The sequence below is a fragment of the Tinamus guttatus genome, unplaced genomic scaffold (genome assembly GCF_059628265.1).
Source record: "Tinamus guttatus ecotype Peru unplaced genomic scaffold, ASM5962826v1 Tinamus_guttatus_pri_ptg000208l, whole genome shotgun sequence".
In the NCBI taxonomy this organism is placed as follows: Eukaryota; Metazoa; Chordata; class Aves; order Tinamiformes; family Tinamidae; genus Tinamus; species Tinamus guttatus.
The window spans coordinates 6,598,272-6,622,058 of record NW_028288742.1 but is presented as its reverse complement, the minus strand read 5'-3'; the positions used below and the strand labels follow the sequence as shown (position 1 = coordinate 6,622,058).

Sequence of the window (23,787 nt, the reverse complement as noted above, 5' to 3'; positions counted from 1 at the left end):
CCTTTCCCAGAGCAAAGCTGGAAGGGCTGAATCTTCAATCATTTGGGTCTATAAAGTGCTTTGAGCCCCAGGGCCAGAAATAGTGAATAATGATGGTCCCCTTCCCCAAGCCCCAGGAGAGCCAGCTACAGGGCACCAGGCACGGCTCCAGCAAGCCAGAGCAGCCCTCAGAAGACAGGCAAAGGGAAAGTGGTAGTGTCAGCAATGAGCACCAAACATGATGGTGGCCAGGGGATTTGGGGAAATAAATACAGCTCAAGAGCAGGGAGATTTATTTTTTCCTTTACATTTTACACAAGGGCAAGGGAGGAAGCAACTGAGGGCAAATGATCCTGACCAGAAATGTCCTCCCAAGAACCTCCAAAGAGGGTTAAAGAGCCCTGCATGTACCAGGGGCTCCAGCCTACATCCTTTGCCTGCTTCCAGCTGCAGGTCTTGAGCCTTAGGCCTACCCTGGCCCAGGACCCCTCTGGCAACCTTTCTGTCCCCTCTTTGCGTTGGAGACACTGTCATCACCAGGGAGTGCAGCAAGGGCAGAGAGGATGAAGCAACGGCTTCTCACGCTGGGGAGGGAAGCATATAAATAAAGCCCACACAGCTCACGGAAGCGTTGGGCTTCCTGGGAGAGGCTCCCTCCCTCTCTGACCACCTCCTGCGTTGAGCCGAGACCCGTAAGTGCATGGAAGGCAGCGACCCGGTGGCCACCAGGCACTGCTGCCTCTGCCTGTGCCAGGGGGCTGTGTGGTCCAGGCCCCTTCTCCCCTCTCCATAGCACCCAGGAGACCTCCCCCCCAGCAACCCAGCCCTCCCTGTGCCCGCTGCAGCTGTGCAGACATAGGGCAGCACAGGGAGCTGGGGTAGCATGTGGGGGTTAGGTTTTTTTTTGAAAGGGGAGCAAAAAATGTGCAAAAAAAAGCTACTTAAAAGGATGCAGCGTGCACCCCTGCAAACCTGGGGAGAGGCAGGGGACATCACCCAGGAAAAAGGTCTCCTAGAGATGAGAAACGCCCTCAGCACCCCTCATGTTGCATGGGGGGCCCAGCTGCTCCATGCAGTGCTCCAGCCCTCCCCCGGCGGCGACACCAGCTTCCCAGACAGGGCTAGACTGTAATCCCTGCTGTGGGCAGGCGGTGGGGGCATGGGGTGTGCGTGAGTGTGTGCATGTGTGTGTGAGTGTGTTTGTGTAGTGGATAGCCACAGCAGAGCAAGGGCACACGTGGCCACAGAGAGAAGGGAGAGCAGCTCTGCATGGACACAACAGCTCCTGGTGGCTCAAAGCCACCTCCCTTTGTAGCCCTTCACTGCCAATATGTCAGTTAAAGCTTTGTGTTTTTTGCCTTCCTGCAAATCTAATAAGTTATTAGTGTTCCTGTTTCAGGAGGACATAGGTCAAAGGGTCCATCTGTCCCTAGAGTCCCAGTGACGCCTCAAGGTTATCCCTGACCGCCATGCTCACCCTCTCTCCACAAAGCACCCAATGTTCCTGCTCTCCTTGGGTCCTCCTGGATCACAAAAGTAGTTCAGCAAGGATCAAAGTCACCTTCATCCCCAGCCCCTGGGGTTGTGCAGTCTGGATATGTGTTCAAGAAGGTGGCTAGCAAGGAGCGTGCCCCTCACAGCTGCCCGGCTGGGTGCCTAATGGAGCAGTGACAGGGATGGAGGAGGCAGGGAAGTGGAGAGCCTCAGCGCCCCTGCCCTCGCTGAAGGTAGTGGCCCTGGGGGGTAGGCAAGGGCAGCAGCTGGCACCCTCTCTGCCTGCGCACTTCATTCAGTTTTTCTGTCTTTGCCTCCATGTGCGGCAGCCTGCCCAGCACCTGGGACTCCTTTCCCTTGCTCCCTTTGAGGTCCCTACTGGTGGATCTCGTTCTCTATCAGGCTGTCCTCACATGACTGGAAATCCGTGTCGTTCATGCCATCCGCATTGATGAGCTCTTCATCCTGGGACCCCTGCTCCTCGGACTCAGTTGCTTCGCCCTCAGGAGACGAGTCCTGCAGCACTTGGGCAATGTACTTCTGCTGAGGCCACACAGACAAAACAAGGGTGAGGGGTTGGGGCAGGGAGAAGAGAAACACAAATGAGCTCCAAGAGCTTCTCACAGCTCCTACAGGATTCAGCACAGCAAAGCACAAGAGGGTGAAGCACCATGGAGCTAGGAGGCCAAGTAAAGGCACAAAAAGCTAGGAGGGCAAGGAATGGCTCCCCCAAACTGCATGGGAGACCCTAGCATAGATTACACACCCACATCAGAGCCCAGCTCTCCCTAGAGAGCAAGAGGTTCCTCTTCACTTAATCTCTGCATTTAATTCTTGAACACCCTTGTGTTAGGTTCATAGGCAGCCAAGCCTGTGTTGAGCTACCCAAGGAGAAATTCCCCCTTCCCCTCTGTCCTGACTCCTGCACACAGGGAATAGGCCTGGTGGGTGTGGGAGCTGCAGTATGAACTGTCTGCCTTGGCACTGCAGGCCTGATGGCAGAAGGCAGAGAAGGGTGCAGCTGCAGCCTACCACGCTGGGGCAGTGCCCAGCCAGGAGATCTCTCTCCCCCACAGGCTCAGCTTGGGAGAGAGGATGAGCAGCATCAAGGAGCCTGGCAGCTCCCTGACCACCCCTCAGTCTCCTCAAAGACCTCAGCTGCAGCCAATAATTTTTTTTTTTTTTAAATCTCATTGTGGAAGGAAGTAGCTGGAATAGAGCCAGGAAACCAAGAAGAAGTTCAGAAGAGTGAATCCGAGATCTTGGAAATAGGCAGGGGGGAGTCCCCCAAAGCTTTATGTGGGAAAAAGCATTTTCTTTGCTTTCAATACACCACCTACGGTGACTCCCTTGCATTACCTGAGGGCCAGCCCTCTGTGTGACAGACTTTCCTGATGGACAAGCACTCAGAGATGCAGAACAAGGGAGACTTAGCTGGCCTGTACTCACTGTGCTGGCTGACAGCACAGCAGAAAGTGATCACACAGCATCAAGGGAATGGAGGAAGAGGATGCAAGGCAGTCAGAAGGAGGATTAAAATTAATCACGCAGCTCAGATGAGTGGTGCAGAGCCTGACGCTTGCCTCCCCTCTCATCAGGAGGCTCTGGGTGCTGCCTGAGAAAGGCCAGGAGTGGGGCACTTGGACAAGAGGGAGGATGTGCAGGGCTACCCACCCTTCCTAAACCTGGGTAAGGACCGTGCCAGGGCATGGAGGTGGGGACAATGACTCACTGCGGATTTGGGAGCTGGCAAGTTGGTGGCAGGTCTCCCATTCTGCCTGGTTTCTATAGCATCCACCTCTGTGTGGTCAATCTGTGGTAAAGGAGAAATCAAGAGAATGACAGGTTAGCACATTTGCTGTCTTGCTACCTGCCAGCTTGCTGCAGGAGCCACACTCCAGTAAGGGCTACCCTAGAGCTCTCAGTAAAGTATAGGAGCAGTGCCCCGTGGCATAGGCACAGCCCAGCTCCAGGCTGCTTTAGGAAATCTCCTCTTAGGGAACCTGGAGTTCGAAGGCTCTGCTGGGGACTGAGCTCACATGCCAAGTCTGTCTGGGGTCCCCTGAAGCTTCTGCTGTCTGACTGTTGAGCTGCTCTCCCACAGGAAGGCGCTCCACACTTCACTGCCCAACACCAAACCCTCACCTTGTAGTTGTGAGCGCTGAGGTATTTGAAGTGCCCGAAGCAGACGTGACACAGGCAGATCACAATGGTGATCACAAGGACCACAAAGGTGAACATGGAAGTGGGGGCCAGGAACCCTGGAGCAAGGCAAAATTAAAGAAAAAAGAATAAGAAATGAAATGGCAGTGCCACAGCAGCTCTGGCTGTTCTCCATGCCCAGCAGACTGTCAGGAGCATGGCTTGGCAGGGCTGTGCCAAGCCAGCAAAGTTACTCTGTAACTGAACATTGAAGGAGGTCAAAACAAGGCACTCTGGCAGGGGCTAAGTTCCCACCCTGGCACTTACCTGTGCGCATGGTGGAGAAGAAGAGAAGCCAGAAGAGGCAGAGGATGGGGGCTGCCACAACTTGGTTCACAGCCCCTGAATGGATCTTCTTGTCCAGCTTGGCAGGCAGGTAGGCATAATACAGGTTGTACCGGTCCACCAGGTGCTTAAGCAGCATGTACATGAGCCCTGAGAGATATCAGCAGAGAGGGGAATCAAACTCTTTTCCAGTGCCTCTAACCTACAGGTAATATCTTCTCCCAACCCATCCTGCCACCCTCCAAGGCTGTCCCCCATCCTCCACTGCAGTGAGGTGGAAGGCCACTGCTTACCGAAGGGGACAATGATAGGACAGGTGATGCTATACGTCATGACCACAGTGAAGACACACATCATCCAGGCATAAGCAGCCCCAAACTGAAACTCGTAGGCCTGGTGCTGCAGGAGAGAGCAGAGGCCTATCAGTGCAGTTCCAGAAGCCAAGCAAGGGGGGCTATACAACACCCCCCCCCTCTGTTACACCCACATTATATATACAGGATCTGGCTGCTCACTTTCAATGCCAGGTAGAAACCATAATCCCAGCCCCCCAGGGCAGCTACATACTCGCTTGACGTTTCGCCGCTCTGCGGCCGAGCGGGCCAGGCAGAGGCGTATCATATACATGAGTAAGCCAGGGATGCGCAGCAGATCCATGGCGTTCCCAATGAAAGCAGAGGCGATGACGTAGTTCACGAAAAAGGCCCCGTTATCTGGCAGAAACACACACCTGAGGAGAGAGAGCAAGAAAAGCCTGCTGGAGGTGTCCCCTCTACCACAAGGCAGTGCAGGGAATGAGCCAGCAGCCCCAGATGCAGGGGGCAAGGCCCAGGGGACTTTTGTCAGCAAGGACATCCCAAGCTTTCTCTCCTGCTCTACTTACTCAAATCGTACCGCAGCTTCAGCCAGGAACTTCTTGTCAAATAACCAGCGGAAAAACACATCCAAGCTGTGGGGGAACAGTAGGGGATGGGAAAGAAGAGAAAAAAGAAAATAAAAAAGCAAACTCAGAGAGGGTTGTAGACAAGGACCACATGCGTATATGCCTCTGGGCCCAGGTTGCTCTCCAGAACCAACTACTGTGCTAACACGCAGGTCTACATAGGCAGACACACTCATGGCAGTGCGATGTCTCACAGGGGCCACCGACTGCAGTTTTCCCTCTCTTGAGTGTTTGTAAAGGGGAAGTCTTTAGTGTATGGAAAACGTACTGGCAAAAACCCATGCTGAGATCTGTGCTGTGAGATCCATGCTGTAGGGGACGGTATATCAGTTCTCACTTTTGCTCTCTCCTGTTCAAGTAGGCAGCAGGAAAGGTATCTTGTTTTACACTACTGCTTTATCTAGGAGTTTTAATAAGATAGGAAGCAGGTTTTTTTCTTACTTTAATAAGTATAAAAGCTGTCGACATATATGTATAGGCCCTGCAAGAAAATCTGGAGCTCAGATAGAGAAGGATCAGCCTTTCTGTACCCTACACATGATTTTACCCTCCCTACCTACTCAATTTTGTCTCAAATGCAGAATTCACTAGTGTTACACAAAATTCTGAGTGCACATTCAGCAAAGATGTGTGGAAAAGCTCCTTCAACAGCAGATCTCAAAAAAAACCTTTCATATGGATCCATTGACCATGCCAAATTTTTGGGCATTGTTATTAACACCAGACACTAGTGAAAATTGATGCAGGATGTGTAGTGAAGGTCATATAGTGATGTAAACAACTTCTACTCATGATTCAGCAAGTTCACTAGGACCTAACTAGGTATGATTTGGCCTGGTCCACCAATCAGAATGAAATGTCACCATCCAAGGGGACAGTGGCATTCACTGAGCAGGGAAAGGAAGTACTGCAGGATAACAACCAGAGGTACATCCCAGCCCTCCCCATGTTCCATCTCTCTGCACTTGCTTTGTCTTCCCTCCACACCTACCTACTCAGGCCCAGTGAAGGCAGCAGCAAGACCATGAAGATGAGGAAGGTGTAACACTTGTGCATGGTTGTCCTGTTCTCTCCAGACCTGAGAGCAGAGAGGAGACATTTAACTTTTCAGTGGCACTCACTCCACTCTACCCCAGAGCAGTGCTCCCATCACCAGAAGTCATAGCAGGGATGTGCCCCCAAGCACACCACATTCAGCAGAAGTAGGAAAGGAAGCCCAGATCTCTTGGCCACAGAGGGAGGAAGAAGCTACCATGAAAGAGTGACAAGACATAACAGCAAAGAGGGGACAAGCTGGGAAGGAGGAAGTCTCTGGGAAAGCACTGTTGTGTAAGGAGAGGGAGCTCCAATCGCCTCAGCTGGGCTGGTGAAGCTTACTCTTCTCAGACTGGGCCTAGGCAACAACAACAACAAAAAAAAGATGTGAAAACTTTAAGCGTATTGGGCTACAATAGAGAAGAGGGGGTCACCAGGCAGACATGTGAGACAGAAGAAGGGAGAGAGCAGGGTCAGGAAAAGCCTTGCCTTCCCAGGGAGGGGAGAAAACAGACAGGGACAAGTTAAGCATTTTGTAGAGCCAGGGAATGAGCGGATGATATATTGAGAAGCAGCTGGTTTCCTTCAATAATCTGCAGGGGGGGGAAAAAAAAAGGAAAAAAGAAAAAAAAAACCCTACATCATCCTGTGTGTTTGGACCAGAGATGTGAGAAGCATGGAAAAGGGCAAAATTGCCTAGGAATCTTTAGCTGCATCTCAACCCACAGCCTGGGAAGGCCTACATATGTCTTATGCATAAATGTGGATAGACAAATATTAGAGACTGTTCAACCAGAAGGCACCTATACGAGTGATTTCTTTCAGGAGATATTCAGCTCTCCAATTTTCAACAACGCTGTCCAAACTCCTCAGCCAATCCCTGTGCACAGCCCACATTCATTCCAGTCTGTTCTAGGCATCCACCACCCTTCTCACGAGCAAGCCCTTCCCAGTGTCAAACCCCAAACTCACACTGCCCACTAGTGATACAGATCAGTACTTCCCCCCTTCTTTCTGGTGTGTCTGAAGCATGTTTTCAAGTCCCAGTTCCACCTTTTCCTCACAGGCTCTCCTAGCACTTGCACCATCCATCATCTGCATTCGCTCTCTGCCATCAGTTCACATCTCTCTTGACCTGCAGTCTTCACAACTGGTGGCATCCTCCCAATAAAGAAAGTTGACATCAAACATACAAATACATTTGCTAGTGCTCTGCACTTCAAATACATTCTCTATTGAGAGAAGCCATACCAGCTAAGGCAATTTTTCCTTGAAAAAGCTATGATTTACACATGCGTACAGGCACACCGCACCTGCACATTCGCCTTACTTAGCCCAAGACTTCCCTTGCTGCTAGCATTTCTCACAGTAACTGGTCCTAAGTTCTCACAGCTTTTTTTCCACTACTTGCAGACCTAAAACAATCTTAGCTCAAACAATCGTGCTGCAGAACAGTGTATAGGGACAAGAACTGGCAGAACAGCAGTTTGTGACAGATGCCGAGGTGTCCAAGAAGTGCCACAGAACACCACCTCTTGTAGCGGGAGACAGAAATTGAAGCAAGAGGAGCCAGTCGGGAGCTTGCTTCTGTGAGACGTGGCAAGTGCCAGGTAGCATGCTGGTACGGCTAAGAGCATGGTGCTGGCTCTCCTTACCTGGTCCAGTGTGCTTCGAAGAAAGCAGAGTAATACACAATGGTGGGCAGCAGAGCAGAGAAGCACCACAGCAACAGCGTGGGGAAGAACTGAGTGATGATGGGGTTCTGCAACAAGGCAGAGAACAGACTGTGCATTACACACAATGCAGCAGGTCTCAGGTGAGTCAGAAATGACCTGAGACTAAGCTGGTGCCCTTGCTGACAGCTGAGTGCCCAGCACCACAGCGGCCACAGCATCCTGGCCAGGCTCAGCAGCCCTTCTCAGGGGCCTAGGGAGCACACAGCAGGGCATACCAGCCCCTTTCCTTGCTGTCAGAAGTTGGACTGTGCTGACAGTCTCTTGCACTACCCCCTCGCCTGTGGCAGCTGTTGTGCCTTGGAATGGTTTCACTGCTACCCACTGTCCCCTGTTGCTCTCCTGAGGCCTTACATTGAGGTACTCCACAGGCTTAGTGACATTGAACTTGTCCATAGTAGTGATGATGATAGCAGGTGTGGTGAGGAAGAAGAGGAGAATGAAGAGGACCACGTTGATAACTAGGCAGCGAATCCACCAGATGAAGCCCCGGATGGAAAGGTGTTCCCTGAGGGAGAGACAAGGCATCAGAACAGACGCATTGGAAGAAGGGCAGTTTGAGAACCTCATGCCTACAATACTAGTCCAGACTGTATAAATGAGCTTAGGGTGCCAATCCCAGGTTTCCCCCTGTAGCTCAGCTAGAATGGGCTTCAGCAAACCATTTAGTTATTAGAGAAGCAGGAGGAGAGGAATATGGGGGGTAATTCACTCCTTCCCTGCCCCTGGAGCCTGCAGACCCCCACAAAAGGGCTCACCAGTAGATGTTCTGTGGGTCTGGTGCATAGCTGACTGTCCAGTTGGAGACATGGAGAGACTCGCTGCAGGAGGAGGCTCGGGGCTCCCCACGGCATGCACAGCCCTGGCACTTGCAAGCGTTGAAGTCTTTGAGGATTCTGGAGAAGAAAAGAGTGGGAGATGCTGCCAAAGAGAGTTGGCAGGGACAAGCCAAGGATGGATGGCTTGTGCTAGCATTACTCTGATTTAAGCAGAGAGCTGGGAGAGGTCCCTTGAAAGGACTGGCCCCTCTGCACTCACATGGCCGTAATAGTCTCGTTGTGGAAGGTGACAAAAGCCATTCCCAAAGGCTTCTCGTTCACCTTCTCCTTCTCCCGCTTGTAGTCATCTTTGAGTTTCTCCTCCAGCTTGGTGTAGTACTCAATGGCCTCCACCTGAGCAGGGGGACAGATACAGCAGGGACTTGGAGGCTTGCCATACACCCCAACCCCTCTGTGTCATGATAAGGGCACTGCAGGGAGAAGGTGGTTAACCAACCAACCCAGACCAGCTTATGGGGAAGCAGCTTTGTTAGCTCTGCACCTGAGTAGTAGGAAGGAGGCAAATAGGACAGTGAGGTAGAGCAAGGAAAACTGTCTGCAACTACACAAACTCTGTGTGGGCCACACTAACAGAGATGGAGCAGGGGAAAAAAAAAAAAAAAAAAAAAAGCTCATTTTCCTTAGACATTCCTTAAACAGAGCCCAAACTGCTATGGGGAGCCAGGTAGCTTGTAACATGCTCCTATCCCAAGACTGCCTCTGCATGCAGTGGTTGGCAGGAACCAAGAGCATTAGAGGACAACATGGGCAGCACAGTTTCCTGTATCCAATACCCTGTAGGCCCCTTTGCCTAGTACCTCATGACCATGCCATACCTCCTCGCAGCCCCTGATGACACAGCAGCACAGGTGGCCACAGGGCTTGGGGTTGATCATGGAGGGGGTGTTCTCCTTGCTCTGTAGGTTGGTGAAGTAGATTCTCCCACGCTCAGCCTTCTTCCTGCAATAGAAAATGGGGGAGAGGAAGAAAGAGAGTGGCTCAGGAAAGCCTCTGGGGCAATGGCTTCAAAAACTAGCCTTTGCTGGGCTCACTCCTCACCTTGGCTGCACCAACACCAACCTCGTGTCTGCAGCTGCCCCTCACTGCTGCCGCACAATCCCAACCAGCCCCAGGAGTTACCTCTCTGCATCGAGGAACATCAGCCTGGCCACGTCATAGCAGGGGCGAGCTTCCAGAACAGTGCAGTTGGCATAGGCCTCCCTGCAAAGGGGAAGCACCAGCTCATCACAGGTGACATCAAAAGCCATCTCAAACACATCTCACGCGTCCAGGACTGCTGCCTGCAATCTCTACCCCTTACAAGGGAAGCAGAGTTGGGGAAAAACACTAAGCTCTGAACATGGGAGGACTCTTCAGAGTTTTGCTCTGTGAGGAACTAAGGTTATCCATAATGTTTCCAAGGATATTGGAGAAGGGGTTAAGAAATGACAGAATACCTGATCAGAGGGGAGGGAGTTTTTTTTTTTTTTTTTAAACAGAACTACAGTTGTTGGAGCAAGGCACATCTCCAACAGTATGTCCCTTCTTTGCTTTCAATTGCCACAGAGCTTGGGGTCAGAAAGAGGCAGAAGGGTTCCCAAAGGGTTCAAATAATCTGTTTCCCAAGGGTGCTTCTAAACAAGCTCTTGACAATGTGTTCACCAAGGTCCTGATGGAAAAGGATTTTGGGGAGGTTAAAAAGCAAAGAGAAGCTGTACGCTTTTTTTTGCCAAATGTACAATTAAGGCAGAAGCAGCAGCACAACATTCCACAGACACTTCCTGAGTGTCTCCTGTTCTCCCTTTCTCATCCCTGAACTTGACTACCTCTTGAGATGTACTGTCACCAATAATTCCTGCTCTGATGCACGATGACTCTGCAAGCCATCTTCCAAGCTATAGGATTAATTCTGAAGTACAGTTCCACCAAAAAAAAAAAAAGATTTTCACTACACTGATTTTGCCTAGATTTCTGCTCTGAATGAATTTTTGCCATCTTAAATAACGGCAGCACTATCCAAGGAAAAACATCCTTTTTTCAGGATGGACTTTAATTAGGTGTACAGGGAGACTCACTCAAAATGCTTCTTGATCTTCTCTGGCTCGGCATACTTTGAGATTCCATTGATGAAAAGAGTTCGCTTCACCTAAAAAGAGGGGGAAAAAAAACAAGAAAGAGGAGGCAGGCAGATGTGAGTGCTGTAGAAGACCGGACTGCAATGAAATGGCAAGACCAAGGCCACAGGTGGCAATCAGAAGGGCAGCTAGCTATTGGTGTACTGTATCCTGACATGCAGCAGACTGACTGCACTGCCGCAGCGGCCTGTGCAGCAAGGGCACGGGGGAATGTATCCTTAAGCAATAAGGAAGGCAGAGACAACTAGGGAGAGCCCAAAGCCCATTCAGCAACTAGAACAACTCCTGGGCAAGGTATAAGGTGCACACATGTGTTCACCCAGCACAGGCTTCTCTGATTTCCCCACTGGGAATCAGGATTGCAGCTCTGGAAGACTATCTGCTCTCACCAGACAGAACCAAAACAAACAAGCAATCCCAACAAAAACAAAAAACAAACAACCAAAAAACCTCCCACAAACAATCAAAAAAACCCCACAAAACACAGCCAAATAAAGCAGCAAGCCCCAAGCTGCCATAGAGAAAGAGATGCTCTTTCAGGGCACCCAACTGGGCCAGAAGTTATGGGAATCTGTGCCTTGGACAATGGTCAGATCCTGCTCACCAAATCATCCTCTTTGTAGCGCATCTTGGAGGTGTGTCGGCGCATGCTGTACACTGTCAGCAGCAGGTACAGGAAGGCAAAGGACGTGTGCAGCCACAGCAGGTTATTCCTGTCACAAGAGACAACTATACTTAAAGGCCAACACAAGGCTGCCACTGAGACTCTGAAGGCCCTGAGACCATGAGCAGCATAACCACTATGACATCTGCTTGCCCTGCTAACAAATTCCAAGGGCTCAATCTGCAAATAGGAGCAAGATACAAGCAGGAACAGCAGCCTCAGTGCAAGAACAGAAATGCAACTGTCAAGGAATTGAGACATTGCAAGAAGTGTGCATCTACCAAATATACCCTAGGAACCTCAAGTATCCATCCCATCCCTGCCCATACGTACCCAGAATTCAGGTTGGCAATAGTTGTCCTCCCAAAGCTGTAGGCATTGTTTTCTGTGGAATGAAGCAGATGCAGGTACATTTAGTACATTTAGCAGGAATTTCACTTGCAAAACACCCTAAAACTCAAATCACCCAACATGACCCTTTGCATGCTCCATCTCATGGCATAGGATAAGAATCGGAGTTTCTTTAGTCCCATCCTGCCATACCACTACTCCCTGGTGGCAATGGTGTTGAAAGCAGGTCCCCCAGCCCAATCAGAGGATCTTGGCTCTCACCTAACAAGTCCCCTGAGAAGTTGACAGGTAACACGATGCCCACAGAGAGCACGCCCACAGCCACCAGCAGCCCGATGATGTGCCTCTGGAAGGAGAGGTAATGTACCGCGTCGCCTCCACACTTGTCCCGGATCTCATCATCCCTGCCGGGGAAAAAGAGGCAGTCAGGCAAACCTCCAAGTTCCCTTGAGTGCTGAAAAAAGGGCCTTAGGTCATGGCAGCCTGCACAGTTTAAACCACTGGACCACGCAATCCCAGGATGGTGCCATGGCAGAATCCCTTGTAAAAAAACCCAGCACCTGGCCTTAAACTAGTCCGGAGAGAAACCTGACCGCACAACATTTACTGCAGCTCAATCTCTCATGCTCCTTGCCCAGGGAAAGGCAGCCAAACCCATGCAAATCACTTCCAACATGCATCTTCGTGGTGGGCCTTACTTCTACTACTGAGATACTGGATTGTTGACACTGACCAACCATGCTCTGAAGCCAGAAGTGCTTAGAAGACTGCTCTCAAGCATTGTCAGTCTGGAGGGGTCTCCCTGCATTCTCCAGTCTCATCTTCACTGCCAAGGGCCTTTGGACAACAATATCCCTCAAAGCAGTCCCAGGCAGGTGATCATCTCTGCAAAGCAGCTGACAGTATTTCTGAGAGTTAAGAAATGCGACTGAGGCAGAGCAGACCTGAACTGGGTGCTTCACTGTCACAGACTTACTGTGTGACCTTAATTTTGGCCCTAGGATTCCTCATCCATGATGTAGGCCATCAGGCCCATCTTTGCTTGTCCTCTCCATATAGGTTGTGAGCTCTTCAGAGAAGCTGCAGCGAGAGCAGCTTTACTGCACTGGGTCTCACAACTCCATGCACTTGCTTTTCATCTTCCCCATGCAGGTCCCCCATGCAGGTCTTGGAGCACTTACTTTATCCTGAAGATGGCCGTCAGCCAAGAGCAGAAACCCTGGGCAAAGAGAAGACAAGAAGACCTTGCATAACTTTGTGCTCCCTTATCCCTGCTCCCTCCTTTAGAGGTCAAGGGAACCAGGCTGGTCTCTTTGCACATCCATAGACCTGGGCTCAGGGCAAGACAGGGACAGATCACAATTCCCCAGAAGTGAAGAGCCACAAACATGTTCATCTGAGGGAGATGAGTTCTCTCAACATACTGTGCCATGGGAAGCAATGCAGGCTGGACTTTGCCACCAGATTGCACCCTGGTAACTAGTAGCATAACTTCCTGGGCAGAGGAAACCAAGCTTTTTCTCCTCAGTGGACATCCAGGGGAGAAATGTCTCGTAGGAATTTCATCCCCTCATTCACCATACCCCATTTTTTGGTGAACTGTAACCCCACCTTAAAGAAGAAAGCAGCAGTGGTATTTTGCAGTGAGACAAGAGGAATAGTCAATAGACTTCTCTTGGTGACTATGGCTTGTGAGGCTGAGACTACAGATCGGAAGGGATCTGCAGTAAGGTGCCAGTAACATAAACTACTGATTAAAGCTTCTGACTAGGTTTCCACATCTCCCTGAGCTCTACTCCATGTTCACACACAGGTATTGGACCTAAAATTCTATGATAGGGAAATAGCATTATTTCTGAAGAGCGCTTAGTTCAAAGAGACTGTGGACTCCTAGCCACTCAAAAGCAAGACGTTCGATTCTGCTGCTTGCTGCTACTCACGTTGTCCCGCTGATCAAAATCCACAGAGCTAGAGACGGAGGTGAGGCGCTCGTAGCGGTCATGGTTGTCAGAGTGCAGAGCAGAGGCCACGCTAAAATGACAAGCAGAGGTGACAGAAAACTGAAAGATGAGAGGAGGCAGCTTGGCCAGGAACCAAGTGCACCCAGAAGATCAGAGGTTAATTCAGGTGAGTTTGCCCCAGGTTAGATGGAGAGAGAACAGTCTCAAAGAACAGAGTAAAGCAGTAAGCAGAGAGCCCCTCCTCAGACAGCGCTGAACTAGCCAGCATCTGGAGTATGCTCACAAACATGAGCCTTGGCTCTGCCAGCCTTCGTGGGCTTAGGCACGGACGGTGCTCCCTCAGGAACCTTAGTGCCTCTTTTACAGAGGTACCCACTTTATGCATAGCGTCCTGTGAGGGGGCCTTGGCAGTGGCTGCCTCAGAGGAGAGATTAGGTCTGATTAGTGCAGAGTTTAGAAAGAGGAAAGGAGACATAAAGGGGAGGGCACCACAACAGGGGATAAGTGTTCAGAGGGGCTCCTGTTTTTCCCTTATAATGCAACTGCAGAGATGAGCCCAAAGCTCTAGGCCTGCAAAGCTCTTTGCTAGCAAGTATTGCTGAAGCCAAGAGGCAGAAAATACAGCCCACAAAGCCGCAGGGGGGCTGGAGTGGAGTGGCACTATGGCTACGTGTGCCAGCCAAGACTCGCACACAGGAGGCTGCCTCCCAGCCCACCGTCTTCTAGGGGTGTCAGCTCTAGACCCTTTTGGGGTCGATGCAGGCAAAAGCCTGCTGGCTCAGCGGAATCCCTGCTCGCTGTCCCTCACTGGAGAAGGAACTAGTGACCAGGCATTTTTAAGCACCGGCATACAGAGCAATAGCTGTTCTGTGATAATTTACATCCACCTATTGCAATCAAAGGATATGAAGTGGCAGCAGAAATCTCTTGCCTTGAAGCACGCTTTACCCTGCAGCAAGAGGGCGAGGGAAAGGATGCAGGGGAAGGAAGGAGGTCCCCCTCGGACGTGCCGGGCCGCTGTGTGGCCACGAGGCGGCAGCCCCGGCGCTTCGGAGACGCCTGCCAGGATGGCAGCTGGGACAGCCGGTCTCGGCAGACCGCACTTGCCCTAGGAAAGAGGAGGAGTGGGAGCCTGGCAGACCATGTTCCTGCTATACCCGTCCTTCCGCCCCGTAACACTTCAGTGCAGAGGAAACCCAGGAAAAGGAGAAATCCAGCTGAGCCACTATTGTCTTTGCTCCCTGAAACCAGGCTCAGCTCAGCTTCCTCCATGGCATGACCTGGGTCTGTTAGCTGGAAACCCCTGGAGCGGCAGGCGGTGACAAGTGAATGGCTGCAGGCTGAAAGGCAGGAAGCGTGAGAGGTGAATACCCCAGACTGCTCTACTCCACGCGCAGGCAGGGACCTAGAGGAACCCACAGTGGAAACACCAACAGCCCTCATTAGGAATGGAATAGAAGCAAGCTGGCAAATGAGATATGGAAATAGTCCAGAGACCTAAGTGAAACAGCACTCATAAAATGGCAACCGCAGGCTGGGATCTTGAAGGTGCAAGAGATATGGTTGATCTGAAGGACAAAAGCAAGGAAAACAGACAAAAACATGGTCTCTCTGTAACCAGTACAGACTCAAGAATTAGAGGATAAGAACCTAGAGAAGAAACAGCTGTGAGATAAACACCAGTGATGAGGTGCATGACACTATGCAAAGGAAAACAAGCAAAAACTCTCGTGACCCTGCCAGAGGGAAGGGAATGGGACATGCTGCCTCCCTTGGAGAGCAGAGCAGCACCTGCTGAGCCCTTAGCTGGAAGTGAGACAGAGAGGGAAAAGGAGATTAGCTGAAGGTCATGGGACTACAGGAGAGCAGATTAGACAGCAGCATATAGCCTTGCGACGACTGCTAGTCGTGTGAGTTAGCACATACTGCTCCATTGGAGAGTGCTCCTCATAGGGGCTTCTGTGCCTTCAGCCCTCTAAAATCCTAGATGCTTTGCAGCTGGGCACAGGGAACAAAGGTGAATTTCTGCTATCAGCAGCTTTGCGGAGATCCCATGCAATACCACAAGGTGGTTTTGGCACCTCAGGCACCAGAGGCACCTAAGGGCAGAACAGTACTGAAGGAAACAACTAAGACCGCCACATTACTAGATCACCCTAGGAAGGACTTGCAGTGCTAGGAAGATAAAGGGTGCCCACCCACCCCAAGGATAGCATAGCTAAGGGGAAGCTCCTTGGAGGCAACCGCTTTGAGGTTGGAAGCTTTTAAAAGCAAAGCATTAACAAAGTGAGTGAGAGGAGGCATCATTGCCTCAGGTCCTAACCCTGGGAGGCCTTGGGTGATACCTAAAAGACCTCTTCCATGTCCACGGTCCAGGTTTGGTCCCAGCACTATCACAAGAGAGGAACTAGATCCAAGGCATTGCCAATTGCAGGTCAAGGAGACCTGCAGGCTATGGGGAAGGGCAAGCTGTCAGGCAACAGATTGCCTGTGCAGGCTGCGGAGGAGGTTTGTTGCAGTGTGGTGCCAGAGGTGGCCATGTGGATGGCAAATCCCACAGAGCTCTGCGATGACTGCCCTTAGTAACGGAGGCGGGGAGGTAAATTGCCTAACTGCTGAGATGGGAAGATATCGTCAGTCTCAGAGGAGCACAGATCAGGCCAGGTTTCCTCTCCAAGCTTCAGAGACATTGGAAGTGACAGTTGCCAAAACCAGCCTTGCTCAGTCACTAGGTTTGGGAAGTTAGAAGGGAGCTTCAGCCAGCCCAGATGAGGAAGAGGAATAGTGTCCTGGAGAGATGATGGAAGTGTTCCTCCAGAAAGACCAAGTTCTGGACATCGGGGCAGGGGCATGATGGCTCTGCAACCTGCCTTGCTCCCCCAATTACATGTTAGTGCTGAAGAGCTACCACAGCTCACCTGGAGCAGGTCCAATCACTAGGAAAACATTCAAGCATGAGCAAGGGGTCCCCATGTACAAAGCCACCGCTACCATCACTTTTGTTTTCACAATCCCAATGACTCTGCTTTGGGAGCAAGGAGCTGCCACAAAAAGAAAGAAGCATTCCTGTATCCTCTAGAGGCTGTTACAGCAGGACTGCTCCCTTACAAGCGAGTTTGGCAGAAATGAGAAGCAAGATTGTAGCATGTGGGCTTCAGGCTTCAGCTGCTCCCTTCCACATGCCCTGAGTGACCATTTCAGGCTCTGTACCACTAGCAGACCATCTCCGCAGCATGCACCACCCAGCCAGGTGGCAGGGCATGGGGGAAGGTCACTGCTTAGACATAAAGCAGCAAGAAAGGAAAGAGTAGGAGGGAGCGCGCAGGATAGTGCTGAGCTGGCAGCAGGCTGCAGTCTTCATGGATGCCCTGGAAGCAATGCCAGACCAAGGTGCCGGATGATGCTCTCAGCCGTGCTGAGGCAGGAAGTTTGCTTATGTGAAAATATCTGGGATGCAGAAAGAGAAGGGACGAAGGCGCTGCCTTGCTGGGTATGCTGCCAACCTAGAGTAGGTGGTAAGTGAAAAGGGCCAACACTCACAGAGCCTCACAGAGGTGAAGCAAGAACTTGCACCTCTCTGCCAGATCCTCTCAGTGTACACGTGTGGCCTGCAGCTTGTTCGGGAGAAACCCTCGTGGGTCACTGCCACAAGGAAAAGAACAGGCAAAGGGCAGCTGCTCTTGCGCCCGGGTGACCCGAGTAGGCTGCGTGCTGAGGCAACTGAGTTTAGCTACAGCTGCTCAGCTGCAAAGTGGGAGGGCCAGGTACTGGCAGGGGTGTGACATGGCATCCTTCACCTCAGCTGGAGCTAGTTGCTCATCACCACTGCTACCGGCAAGGGGCATCTAAGGGCTACCAGGGGAAAAACAGGGCACATTCAGCTGTGGTGAGTGGCTGACACAAAGGAGAAGGAAAGAAAAGAACACGAATCCACTGGGGGAGACAAATCCAAGCCCTGAACTCCCAGTCAGTTAAGATTAGTTCAGAAGCAAGAGAGAAAACTGCAAAAGAAAGACAGAAAGAAAGAGAAAGGAAGAGAAAAAGCAAGACCCTGAAAAAACAACATACTATTCCCGCTCCTCTCGCTCCGTCTGCCAGCGCCGGCGCCTGGGGGCACAGAAACAGAAAAGGAGAGGTTACAAACACAGGAACAGGCGAGTAAGGGCTGGGGTCTCCTCCATCCCAGGGGACTTGTACCCAGCAGGGCTCCACACCAGCCTGAGGAAGAGAAACCTGCTGATGGTTAGGCCAGAGAGGGAAACCAAAGGGAAAACTTCCTTCTGGATCTCAGTGTTATCCTGAGCCAGTGATACTCCAAAGTCCTCCACTGGCCTCCGGGCTATGCTGGCAGACAGTGTTCTTTGTCACAAGCCCAAAGGAAGCCAGTTTGTTTGGGAAGGCAGCCCGGGTTGATACCCCAGCCATACTGGTTTGTTCCTGAGGGACTAGGCCCAGCTGGACACCCTGCAAGAGCTGCCCGCCAGCTCTCAGCAGCTCTCTAACCTCCATTCCACCCCTCTCCTCCCTGTCCCAGGGCAGTCAACATGTGTCATGGGATAAAACCCCTGTATCCCAAAACTCTAATCCTGCCTAAGGGATGGGCCAAGCAGCAGGAACACCCAGGCTCTGTGAGCCTCAGCAGCAGGAGCTCCCATCTGCGATCCTAGACCTGCTGTCCCTGCTTGTACCAGTGGTGCTGCAGTCCTTACCAAAGCCTTGTCTCTCTCCTCCCTGCACTTTGCAGCTGACCCCAGCCAAGCATAAGGCACCCTCCTAGGGCCCATGTCTCCCTGGCAGACAGCCAAGCACTCAAGCATCAGCTCCAAGAAGGAGCCATCTCTCTCTCCGCTGGGAAGGCCGGAGCAGCAAACACCAGGCTCCGGAGCGCGGCGATATACAGACACTAGCAGGGAGACCAAATCCATCTTTGGTCTTCGATAACATTTATCATGTAGCCCAGGCTGTGCCAGCCTTCCCTGTTGGCAGCAAGTCACGATGCAAGTTCAGGGATATAGCTCTGACCCTAAAAAATCTCTTGCCCAGTCAGTCTCCAGCCACCTCTTCCTCACTGATGCCTAAGTCAGTATAGCTTAATCCTAAGGAGAGCTACTCTCTCCCCAGTGAAACTTCATCTGCCTGTTCCCTCCTCTTGCTCCTCTTTTTCCCTAAGGCCCTTGCTTGGCTAATTTCCCCAGTCGAACCAGCAAAGGAGAGGCAGAGCTGCCACAGCAACACTACATATCTAATCCAAGAAAGCTCCTTGTTCAGTGCTGGAAGAAAACAACTCTGTTATTCTTTCCACTGCTGTGCAGGGAGTGCCCAGAGGCAGCTTTTTTGAATTGGTATCACCAAGAGAACTGGAAGAGGCCAGAGCTCAGCCCCATCCAAGCCCCCGGGCCTGTGGAGATGACCAAGAAGAAGGTGCATAAACGCAGCCTGCCTTAAGCCACTCTTCGCCTCCAGCACATGACACACAACAAACCATCTGTGGAGCTTACAGCAACAGAGCGAGGCAGAGTACCTGCAGAAATCCTCTAGCTTCATCAGGAAGAGTCCCGTGTTCAGTGCCAGAAGAAAATAACTTTTAGTCTTCCTGTCGCTAACAACAAGAATAGCAATGCACGTACTTGAAAGCCTTCCCACACATTTCATACCACTGTGGAATTATCAGAATCATAGAATGGTTCAGGTTGGAAGGGAGCTTTAGAGATCGTCCAGTCCAACCACCCGGCACACGCAGGGTCACCTAGATGATGACCAAAAGATGGAGTAGCTCACAGCACAGTATGCACGGTGGACATGGAGCAGACTAACTCTTCAACACTTGGGACCTGAACTAAACTTTTGTTAGCACAGAAGCAGACACACAGCCTTTACGGCTCCTTCACCTCATGCCTGCTTCACCACCAGGCTGACTGGCTTCCTGACCAACACACACAGTAACTACATACACACACACACTCAAAAATACAAAGATTGCTGGATGCACCCCCTTCCACTGCCCCTTGCTCTGCTCCTCCAGCTACAGAGCAGTGTACGCAGCACTGTCCTGCTGCCTTTTGCTCCTGTGCTCAGCACAAAACTTTTACCACCAGCAAGGATAGGGTGGGCTGGCAGTTTGTTTGCTCCTCTTCTGTGCCACTCATCGAAAGCGCTGGCCAGGCACCTCAGCCATCCCTGTCTGCTGCCTTTCCTGCCTGAGCTTTGTGCACAAGTACCATGGCACCTGGAAACATAGTCTCCTGCTTTCAGATTCTCTTAACAAGAACTAGATCCAGCAAGACCACAAAGATACTTTCAGAGGCTTAACAAAGTAGTTATTGTGGCAGCCCTCCCCTTTGCTGAGACCTCTTTCCCTCTCTCCTCCTCCCCTCCATCCTCTCTTCCTCCTCCGACCATTTCAGCCTCTGCAGGGCAGGAGCCCCGCAAAGCACCCTGCCCACCCCAGTCACTGTATGACCTGCAGCCAGGGAGAGCTTCTCACCACGGGGGTGCGGCAACAAAAGCTGGTTAGAAGATTTTTTTGTGTGTTCTGGGAGCTCCAGGGACACAACTGGCATGAGGGTCTCTGCACGCATAAGGCAGTTTGGCCATCCTGCTCCTGAGCAAGGAATGGTACCACTTGTGTTTCATTCACCCTTCTGCCCCTCTCCCAAGCTTACCTGTCAGCATCAGTCACCAGGGCCAGACGTCCATAGTCCCAAGCAACTTTACGAAGAATTGAGAAGACAAACAACAGTGCCTGGAAGACAGTGAATGCAGAATTACGGGCAGGAGTTGCCCAGTTTTGCCTTGTCCTGAGCACTGAGCCATTGGAACAGTAGGGTAAGGAGGGGACGGGGCTCCTCTGCTGGGAGCAAACTAAGAGTGCAGGATGGATGTAGGATGTTTGGATGGATGAAGGAGGTGGCTGTTGGAGGCAGAGATCCAGGACACAACACTCAATGACTTCAAGATGAGCAAGAGGGTTAGGTCCCAGGTCCCAAGGAAGTGAGATTATGACTTCAATGTCTGTAGTTCTGCAGCTCCTAAGGAGTAACCAGCAGAACTTTTGGGTAGGTAAAGCTGTGGGGACTTCACCCCATAAACTGGAGTTCTGAGATGTCCTCAGGAAAGCTAGTTCACATCTCCCTTCTGTGGCCTGTGTGCAGCAGTATTAGAGTAAAATCAATGCCAAGAGTGGCTAAAGGACATGGTCAGGGCCACAGAGCCAGTCAGCAGCAAAGTCAGGAACAGAGTCTTAGACCCCCTTGCTGTAACCACCAGGCACAGTCCTCCCTTCATGATTAATTACCTTGTGAGCTGAGCACATAACCCCGGGTGCTCCCCCTGCCCATACCCGCCTCTGTTCCTCTAGCACGGTAGCAATGGTAGGGGAGAAGGCACTGAAGCAGTGGAAGGAAAACTTACAAGAAAGCACATGAAGTCGAGGGCTAATACAGTGGGCACCCCACCAAAAGGCAGCCCCTGCAGCACAGTGCTGCGGATGCGAGCACTGTAGCAGTAATCCTTGGTGCTGTTGTTGCAGGTGGAGGATTTGCAGGTGGCCCCTGCTGAGCCCAGGGTGGCAATCACGTAGGGAAGCATCTCTACAGCTTCATCGTCTTCCCTGGGGAACAGAGAGAGGTTGGGTTAGGTGCACACCAGGCACATGGGGCTGCAGTCCGGCTAGAGTTCAGAGATATCAGCAAAGCAGCTCAAGGGATCAACATAACCTGCTATCTCCAGCTCTCCTAGGCCTCTCTGGGTATCTGCACCCAAGAACAACTGTCTCTGAAGAAGCCACTGAGTCTGGGAAGTGTTTCAGTCACTATTTGGAACCCTACTATGCAGGGTCCCAAACCTCCCTTTCTGGCTCTCCGACCCCTCAGCTCACATTTAGGTGTGCCCCTTTCTTATGGATTCCTTCTGAAGGCTTGGTGTCTCAGGCCCCTTTTTCCTTGTCAGCAAGAACATTTAGTCACAGAAAAAAGTATAGGGAGGTGTTAAGTCACGGCTGGATGACGAAACAAACTGCTGTGGGACAGTTGCTGCATCATGATCCCATAATTTCCTTTGCCTGGCTGAGCGCCAGTAGCTTTATTAGGCTGAATCACCACGATCTGCTCATTGCAGCCTCAGCCCCAACCTCCCAGAGCCCCCATCAGAAGCTGGTCCCACCTACTGCTTGTTTTCTTTCCTTCCTCTGGCTTGCATGTGTTCAGATGCAAACACACACTGGGCAAAGAGATGCTTAGGATCTACTATTTAGCCAGTCAAAAATTTTATTCTGGCACTGTCTCCAAAATGGTAAAAGAAACCCAGATGAGCTGCAGCCAGTACAGTCATTTCACAGCTTAAGGATGGGGAGCTTTTCTTTCACATGGAGCTACTCTGCAGAGAGGCAGAGGAGATCATGCTAACAATGATCAAATGGAAATCAAGCACCACTGGATGGTCTAGAAATGACAGATCAACAGAAAAAAAATGCTTTATGGAACAGGAGATAGAAACCCCCTTAGGTTCTGAAGAAAGAAGCAGTAACAAATAAGAAGGCTCTGAGCTTCAGACGCCCGAACAACTGCTCTTATCCAGCACCTACCATCCAAATCCTTCATGACCCAGGTGAGAGCGTGCCACACAATGGCTGCATGGCACTGCACCAACTCTGTGGAACATTCAGGGGTGGCTTACCTGGCTTACCTGGCCCAAAAGGCCATTCTGGTGGGTCAACCAAAAAGGAGCTGCCACCCACCCAAAACCCAGGAAAGCCACCACCATGACCTCTTGTCCTCCAAAAGAGGCTCCTTTCCCCACCAGCCTTGCTCTTCTAACACAGATTAGATCAGCACAGGAGAGAGGGTCCGGAGCTCTTCTTTCTAGCCCACTGGTGCACCCTGGCATCTCTCACTCAGCTGCAGAGATTTATCAGCATTACAGCACAATGCTGTTTGGATAATGACCACCAAAATGTTAGCTGTGGTCTCCTAGAGCTCAACCTAGAAGTGATCCTTTCCATGAACACAAACTGGCTAAAGCACTGAGGAAAAAGGGCACAGCAACAAGTAATAGCTTGGCTGAGCAATTAAGAGGGGTAGCAGAGCAGTTGATTGGGAGAAGCTACCAAGCAGCCTTCTAAGAGATATTCACAAGTTAAGCATCAGACAGCAGCTGGCAGCTGCCAGGAACAAAAAAAGGGAATGAAAAAGCAGGAGAGGAGAAAAAAAAAAAAAAGTAAACCCATGAGAATGTGGTTGGGAACTAACTAAAGAGCTGACCAGGATAATTCATCCCATTTCAGTTAATGAAATGCTCAGAAGGTCCAAGAGAGGGACAGAGGCAGTGAGCTGGGAACCCAAGAGAAGCTGGCAGGAACAGAAATGACAACCGGGTTCATGGGAAGCTGCAACCAAACAGCAGGGTAAGACTCAGCAATCACAGTAACATCTCCTGCCACATCAGGGAAGGGACACTCCTGGCTAGACACAGTGCCAAGACACCGCCTTGGATGACACCACCAGTGTGGCACAAAGAACTTTTCCTTGCAGTCAACATATCCTGTGGTAACTCCTTTAGAAGCACTGATGAAAGGAGACAGGCTGGAGGGAAATACAAGGATGAGGTAAGGAAGAGGAGCTAACCACTCACACTGCTGTCCCTTGGAAATTGTCTCTCTGCTCTCTTTTGACCCTACGGGTGGGTATCCAAAACTGACATGATGTCCTGGATAAAGAAATAACCTTGACATCTATAATAGCATTCTGATGCTCTCAGTATTTCTTTCTGTGCTATTCCTCAGGCACCTGAGCATTACTTACTTTTACGATTGCATACTTGCATATTGAGAAGTGTCTTCATCAACTGGTCTGCAACAACATCACCCTGAGTAGTTTTAACTAATTTAGAAACTATAAATGTCCAAGAACAAATCATTCCTTCCAATATGCCAGGCTTTGCATTTATTCACAGTAACTTCCTTCTCTCCTTTTGTTACTTAATGTTACACCACAGTGCCACTTTGGAGCTGCTTCACCTTAACAACTCTAAACAACTCCAGGCTATTCACAGATTTGGGGTACCTCATTACTCATCATCATATTTTCCAGGTCATTGATAACAAGCTACCTTGTCCTCCTGCTTTTATTACACTGGGAACTGCTCATTCATTCTTGTGCTTTGTTTCTGAACGCTTAGCCAGTTTTTGATCC

The 23,787-nt window shown here is 50.9% G+C and overlaps 1 protein-coding gene across 2 annotated transcripts; it reads right to left on the bottom strand.

Moving 5' to 3' along the window:
* Window positions 1-1,203: 1,203 nt before the first annotated feature.
* On the bottom strand, window positions 1,204-21,206 carry TMEM63B (transmembrane protein 63B). 2 transcript variants are annotated; one of them, XM_010219806.2, is made up of 23 exons: window positions 21,011-21,206; window positions 20,263-20,342; window positions 17,669-17,707; window positions 13,580-13,670; window positions 12,821-12,858; window positions 11,901-12,043; window positions 11,622-11,673; window positions 11,229-11,337; window positions 10,565-10,635; window positions 9,630-9,710; window positions 9,326-9,449; window positions 8,710-8,843; window positions 8,430-8,567; window positions 8,026-8,179; window positions 7,594-7,700; window positions 5,895-5,981; window positions 4,844-4,909; window positions 4,528-4,690; window positions 4,254-4,359; window positions 3,943-4,110; window positions 3,619-3,734; window positions 3,206-3,286; window positions 1,204-2,013 (listed from the first exon to the last, which is right to left on the bottom strand). In XM_010219806.2, exons 1-23 carry the CDS (start codon window positions 21,185-21,187, stop codon window positions 1,849-1,851), a joined length of 2,490 nt encoding a protein of 829 aa, XP_010218108.2. In that variant the 5' UTR covers window positions 21,188-21,206; the 3' UTR covers window positions 1,204-1,848. The 2 variants fall into 2 exon arrangements, with proteins under 2 accessions (XP_010218108.2, XP_088380352.1); XM_088524226.1 differs by lacking the exon at window positions 17,669-17,707.
* Between the last annotated feature and the right edge of the window lie 2,581 nt (window positions 21,207-23,787).

Bases quoted from the DNA above. Each gene is read 5' to 3' on its own strand.
- TMEM63B (XM_010219806.2), bottom strand. From the start codon at position 21,187: ATGCTTCCCTACGTGATTGCCACCCTGGGCTCAGCAGGGGCCACCTGC. The intron at 20,343-21,010 runs GTAAGTTTTCCT...ACTGTCTTCCAG, and splicing joins TCGACTTCATGTGCTTTCTT to GCACTGTTGTTTGTCTTCTC. The intron at 3,287-3,618 runs GTGAGGGTTTGG...CCTTTACCACAG, and splicing joins TCAGCGCTCACAACTACAAG to ATTGACCACACAGAGGTGGA.